The sequence below is a fragment of the Gymnoscopelus braueri genome, assembly GCF_963280865.1.
Source record: "Gymnoscopelus braueri genome assembly, contig: SCAFFOLD_35, whole genome shotgun sequence".
Lineage (NCBI taxonomy): Eukaryota > Metazoa > Chordata > Actinopteri > Myctophiformes > Myctophidae > Gymnoscopelus > Gymnoscopelus braueri.
Window position 1 is genome coordinate 773,495 of NW_027660596.1, and position 7,255 is coordinate 780,749.

The following is a 7,255-nucleotide window of genomic DNA, read 5'->3' on the forward strand; positions in this document are numbered from 1 at the left end:
TGGTTTGTCTTTTGTTCTTTTGGGTGGATAGAGCATGTGTTCTGCGAGAGGGCACCCTTAATATTTTTTTTGGGGGCTATTATACATTTAGTGTACATTCATCCATGAATCAGAGGAACTCCATGGTGCAACGCTCGCTTCCACATGTAGTACGTCGAGCGGGGCGTGAGGGGGAAAAGGGACCTGAACTCTTTGAACGTGGGGAAAGACTTCTCCTCGAAGCGTTGCTGCAGGAACAGCTTGGCCTTTGCCTTGAAGTTGGCCAGAGCCACAACGTCCATTACAAACATGTGGTTCTCCGTGGGCGCCACGGCGGGGACAGAGTACAGAGAAAGAGAGCCGTTGATGTGGGGCATGGTGGGGCTACTCAGACTCTCAGGACTCCCCTGAAATGAGAACGCATTCTGACCGGCCATCTTCCTCTCCATCGCCTCGTCCTCCATCTGTGTCGTGGCTCTCTCCTGGATCCTTTCAATCGGCTCCTCTTTTATCTGTGCAGCGGCTCTCCCCATCGCCTGCTCTACTGCGTACTGCGGGGCGGCCCTCCCCAAGCTCCTCTCCATCGCCTGCTCTTCCATCTGTGTGGTGGCCCTCCCCAAGCTCCTCTCCATCGCCTGCTCTTCCATCTGTGTGGTGGCTCTCTCCAGGCTCTCAGACACACCTGCGCCGGGTATCATCTGCTTCCTGTTTCGCTCGTTCCGCCACTGCCAGTACAAACAGGGCGACATGGACGGGTACTTCAGCTTGAACTTCATCAGAGACCATTTGGACCGCTGAACGTGCCTCTTGGCTTCATCTCTCAGGTTCTTCTTATTCATGTATGCCAGACGGAGGCTCGCATGGCCTCGCCGGAAGAGCTTGATTCTTGGAGCGGCAGGCTGGACAGAGGCAGAGAGAATCGGCGGGGAGGGCAGGCTCGTTGGACTATGGCTCTTGTCGGCGTCCGAGCTGTCTTCACCGCTACCGGCGGTGGGCTTGTAACCTCGATTGAACAGCATGGCCTCCCTTCTCCAGTTGTAGTAGGTGGACCTGGAGATCCCGGGAAAGTTCTTCTTGAATGCCCTGAAGGGAAACGAGGTGTTGGTGGCGATGCAGGTCTGCAGACACCGCTTGGCGTCCTGCATCTGGGCGACGCTTTGGGCGCGGTCCGCCTCCATCTTGCCAAAGGTGAGGCCGAACATGCCGGCCACGCTCTCGTGGCTGTCCGACTCGCTCCGCCTGGCCTCTGGGGAGGAGGAGGACCAGGACTCTGGGGACTCAGTGCTTTCCCCTGGACTCACCTCGCCGGTGGAGGGCGGGGGGGTGTAGAAGTTCCCCCCGGAGGACATGAGCTCCTGCTTCCAGTCGTAGTAGGTCGATCTGGGAATGCCGGGGAAGAACTCCTTGAACTGCTGCAGAGGGACGACCTTGCCCTCCCGGTAGCAGGCCTGCAGGAAGTGCTTGGCCTCGTACCGCACCGCCGACTTCTGCCGGTGCTCCGTCGACTGCCTCCTCCAGCGGTAGAACGTGGTCTTGGTGATGTTGTACTTGTCCTTCAGGCTGGCGTAGGACAGCTGGGAGTCCTTGTTCAGCAGCTGCAGGGTCTTGCTCTGCTCGTTGGCGGGGCTACCCGTGTTCAGGTCCGACGCCTGGGCCAGCGCCACGAAGTGGTGCGGCATGAACACGGAGCCGGTCCGCAGCTCGCCGGACCACATGATGTGGAGGGTCGGGGCGCCGTCGCCGGTGCGGGGCCGCACGACGCGGTTGAAGTAGGGGCGGATCTTGAGGTTGAACATGGGGTAGACGGAGTAGATGTTGCAGCGCAGAACCGAGGCCAGGGCGTACACGTGCCACATGTTGGCGTACGAGTCGGGGAAGCAGGAGGCCTTGACGTCCGCGTCGAAAATGGCCTCCAGGACGGCGACGGGCAGGTTGAGCATGGCCTCCGACTCCTCGGCACACAGGCTGAAGCGGACCGCCTGGAGCATCATTCTGGAGTCGATCATCCCACACAGATAGTAGCGCTTCCAAAGAAGCATCTCCACCACTGTCCTCACCTGAGAGACAAAAAAATCATGTTAAAATCATTGATCATGATAATTCACTGGATACTATTATGATACAGAATAATATGATGAAACAATAGAACATGAGGGGGAGCGCATTATTATAGTAAATGAGGATGGTATGCTATAGCACACACTCAACCACACATATTCTCTAAATTATTTAAATTTCTATAAAATAGCCGATGCAGCACGTTGTAAGCTTGTAGATCGACACTTTTCTCAAAATGTAATAAATTCTTGCCTATAATGATGTGGCCAAAATTGGGACACTAGTGTTAAAGTGGTTCATGTGTTTGTGATGTCTATTTTTTTTATACTTGGCAGCACTAGTTAGTTTCCCCAAACGGAACAATAAAGTAATTGGTATTGAAGTGACAACGAAATGCACATTGATCTCTTCTCACCTGCAGCTCCAAGCTGAGCGCCGTTGTGCCCACGAGCAGAATGCTGGCGGCGTCGAACAGCAGGTTGCCCTCTCCCTTACAGGCGATGGGCAGAAGGTCCCCGGGGGCATCGGCCGGGTACAGGCTGTGGGCGATGTCGTCGATATCTGTGGTAGCAGGGAAGTCCTGGCAGAGGGTCTGGGGCAGCTGGAAGGGAGCCAGGATCTGCTCCACCTCGCGGGCCACCGACATGAGGGCCTCCAGGCCAGAGTTCTCCGTGGCATTCTGGAGTTCTCCCAGAACGGACAGAACTACCTCACTCCTTTGATTCATACCTTGAGACACAGAACGAGGACAAGCGACTGTTAGATCAGTGATTTCAAGGACCCCCAGTTTGATATGATCTCATTCTACAATGTAAAATCCTCCTGTTTGAGGGTGTATAAATGACATTGAGACAGTGTTAGATACATGATTTAAGTCTTAAGGAGGCTGGAGATTTTAATTAAATTCTCAAATAAATGGATGATTGGAAGATATTGTAATGAATAAATAAATAAACATTCTAGGATATACAAATCTAGCAATATCATTGCATGTGCTTCTGCTTGAGTCACAGAAGCAAGTGCACCGATTCCCTCTGTGGTGTAGCAGTAGTACACAACAGAGGGAATAATTTCTAAAACATTCACTCGTAAATTCTTAAATTAAACCCACTGTAAGTCAGCTACAAATTAGGCCACGTTAGTCTGGTTCAATTCAAACGAACGAATTGTAAAGTTTGATTATGTATCTGTCATCGTTCCCTTCGCATTCCAGAGCCGAACAGAACAGCGTGTATGTGCTGTGCTGCTGAATCCACTTTGTTTTGAGTGATCGGGAAGTTTAATTCTAGTGCGCAAAAGACGCAAAGCATTTGGATCTGCGGAGGAACTAAGCCAATTACCACAAAACCACACGTGAAATAGCATAATAACGTTGTTAAATCAAAACAAGTCCATAGCAGAAAAGAAAATATTCCATCGGATGGAAAAATGTTACTCCACTGCGCCCCCTACAGATTTGGTCAATGGAAGTTTTCTATTGACAAGATCTATAGGGGGCGCAGTGGAGTAACTAAATCATTTAGTCAAATGTTTCCTTTTCTGTCCGAAAGTGACTTTCCCAGTGTTCCCACAAAGGAAAGTTGGCTTGCAACATCTTAAAACCACTGTTTTGGTGAGTAGCGAAAGTGCATGTTTTATTTTTTACTAGAAACAAGAGGTTGCGATACCACGGGCAACGGCAGAAAAGCAACAGCGTTAAGGAGAACTGCTTCTTAACGTTATATGGACCACAGAGGTAAAGCTGCCCTGGATTGCTTACCTGTAACTCTTGTAGATCCTCCTAGGTGGAAGTTGTCTCAGGCCGTCACTTAGTTTGAAGAAGCTTGCAACGTTGAACCGAAATAATATAGTCGCTTGTTCGTGGGTTACTCCATTGTGTGCGTGCCGTGCGTTCTCTGTTTGTGTGTCCTGAGGTCCCAGTAGGAGGACAGAGTGGAGGAGAATGAGATTGTGGAGATAAGAGCCAGGAACACTAGCCTTTAACCCTTCCAGGAAACAGTCAATCGCCGTTTCTCTCCTTTGTCTTCGGGAGTGGGGCTGACACCTCCTCCCCCTCCTCCCCCCACCTCCCTCACAGCTCTCCTCCACTTAGGACAGTCAGGGTCAATTTCAATGTGAAAGGCATGCAGAACAAAAGCCACCTTGATGATGGGCCATCGTCAAAGAAACATTTAGATAGATGCAAGTTTCGATGTCTTTTTCTTTTGCTTCCAAAAAAACACATTGACTGTTTTTCTTGGCCAAAGAAAGCAAACCTGCAGACATGTTTAATGATCATGGTTCATTTCCAAGTTTAGGATCAAGTTCTTCTGATCTGATCATCTGCACAATACATGCTTTGGTTTAGATTGGGGAAAAAACACTGTTGTGCTATTGGTCTGTGAGTAAAATAAAGTTATTTTAGCACAAGAACTAGTTGGATAGTATGATGATAGCCTGTACAATTTTCAATTCAATTCAAAGGGTTTTATTGGCATGAGAAAACAAACGTTTACATTGCCAAAGCAATGTACACCCTTTTCATTTCTGAAGATGTGCAGAATATTTTTGGGATCAGTATAATTACAGCACATGACTTTATTAAAATTCATAATTGCACAATTCTGCAATCAACAGCAACATATAATTATTATCAGCATTATTAAAGTCATTTTTAACAGCAGCCATAGTGACCTAAGTAGTTGGACATATTTTGCCATGAGCTTGTGTTCTACATAGTACAATGTTTATTTTGTGGATTAGAGAGAGGATGTGCAGACAGGGATTTGGAGACTTGTCGTCTGAGACGAGACCGCTTGTTTCTGCAGAGAGTATCATTTTTAACACCTCTCCTCTCTCCTCTGTGTCCTCTCCTGGCCTTTTGCAGGATTTGGCTAATCTAGGCCTTTTGTTTTAACACACAAATCCCAACCATTCCTCCAGTCCCAACCCCCAGCATACCCTCACCCCCCAACACACACACACACACACACACACACACACACACACACACACACACACACACACACACACACACACACACACACACACACACACACACACACACACACACACACACACACACACACACACACACACACACACACACACACACACACACACACACCATGGGACAGCAGCACAGTCCTGTCCACTGCAGCCAGGTAGCTGATAGACAAGCTGGTGCCATTGGTGAATGGCCTGCATATCTTCATGGGTTGTCTGGGGTTCAAGCCTTTGGCCTGCTGCACCTTATCTGCACTACACACACACACACACACACACACACACACACAGAGAGAGTGGGAGAGCGTTTACTAAATGAATGGCACAGTTTCAGTACTTGTGGAAATGTGGATGAGTTTAATTATTGACCTATACCAAACGCACAAGATGCACCAAACAGATGTCTATTAATTCAATTCAATATGCAGTGCAACCTGTGTGCAGTGCAGATGTTATACATCTGTCTTGTACACTGTCACCAGGTATAAATATAGGCTCTTTTCGGTAACTGTGCCATGAAACGTATCTCACAGGTTGTGGATTTGTTTCAACACACTACGGCTCGGTTTCAATTGAACCTATCCTACCTTCTTTTTCTTTCAGAAAACTTTACAGTTTTCTGAAAAACGTATGTTTCTATATCAGTGGTGCTCAAACTTTTTCATGTCAAGGACCCCCAAATTATATGCCTATATGCATTTGGCCATCGACCCCCATCTCAAAATATTTTGTTTTCCAGGGGACCCCAGAAGCAAAGATTTGAGTTAAAAATGTTTGCTTTAAAAGAATCTATTCAGGATTCGCACATATTTTCACGATTTTAAGTAAGCAAAAAAAAAAACTTCACTGGTTCTGGAAAGTTTGAGGTTCTGGAAGGTTCTAGGTTTCTATTGGAAGAGCCATATCTCAGAGGGATATCTCCATGTTTGGTGTACTGTGTATATATATTCTATATTTCTTATGTTGCTGTATTATTGTGTAGATCAGTGGTTCCCAGTGTGGGGTTCGGGAACCCCCAGGGGTCCTTGAGGGGGTTCCCATGGATAAATGATTGCTGATTAATCTTCACCATTATTGCATGTACATACACCTAAATACAGTGGTGGAAAGTAACTAAGTACATTTACTTAAGTACAATTTTGAGGTATTTGTACTTTACTTGACTATTTCCAATTTCCAATACTTTTACTTCTACTCCACTACATCTCAGAGGCAAATATTGTACTTTTACTCCACTACAATTATTTGAAAACTTTAGTTACTTTTCAGATAAATTATGATATTATGAAACATACATTAACCACTTTAGCCTTTATTATATATCTAGGCTATTTGAAAATAGCTCACAACGCGCCGCGATGCGACGCTTTGTGAGCTTGTAGATCTGCTATTTTCAAACATTTTAGTACTTTTACTTTTGGTACTTTACATCTTGATGCCAATACTTTTGTACTTTTTCTCAAGTAAACTTTTAATTCTGTACTTTTACTTGTAACAGAGTATTTCCATATTGCAGTGTTGGTACTTTTACTTAAGTAAAGAATTTGAGTAATCTTTCCACCACTGCCTACAACTGGAGAATGCACAGAAATGTCTGTTTAGATCAGAATTTCACTGTTGTCTCTACCTGCAGTAGAGAGAGACCAAATTATGACACAACACATTTTGTCAGAATGTTTTGAACTAATTTATTGAAAGTATAGCACCTGAGGTCTCACCTCACCTCATCTAATTTTTGAGGTGGTCCTATACACACAAATACAACACAATACATTGTTACATACAGTGCAGATACACACGTACATACAGATAGTAATTGCTCACCCTCTCCCACCCACACCCCATGCCCTCTGATAGTACAACAAACAATTTAAAATCATAAAAATGTTGTGAAAATAAGGAATATTATACAACATATCAGGCAAATCACATCTAACAATAAAATGTTCTTAGATTGTGGTTCCAGAGACAAAACATCTTAGAAAATGGAATTACAGTATGTGGCTTGAGAATCACTGGTGTAGCTCAACTGACCCAGTCTAATTGTATCTGCAAATGTACTTGGTCAGGGTAACCGATTCAAATTCAGAATCTGACAGCTTAATATATACAAAAATTCCGGTGTTAATTTGACTCCGGAGAATGTACAACAAATGGACTCCATTTGTACACTCTTCTGAGTTAAATCAAAAAAAAAAATTGCAGTGAGTGTAGAATAGATGTTGTTTTTTTC

At 45.7% G+C, this 7,255-nt stretch overlaps 1 protein-coding gene across 1 annotated transcript; it reads right to left on the reverse strand.

The window, feature by feature from the left end:
- Positions 1-98: 98 nt before the first annotated feature.
- On the reverse strand, positions 99-2,764 carry vrtn (vertebrae development associated; the record flags this gene model as incomplete). The annotated part of the gene is made up of 2 exons (XM_080457771.1): positions 99-2,036; positions 2,453-2,764. The coding sequence occupies 2 exons, from the start codon at positions 2,762-2,764 to the stop codon at positions 99-101; spliced, it is 2,250 nt and encodes a 749-aa protein (XP_080313897.1).
- Positions 2,765-7,255: the final 4,491 nt, after the last annotated feature.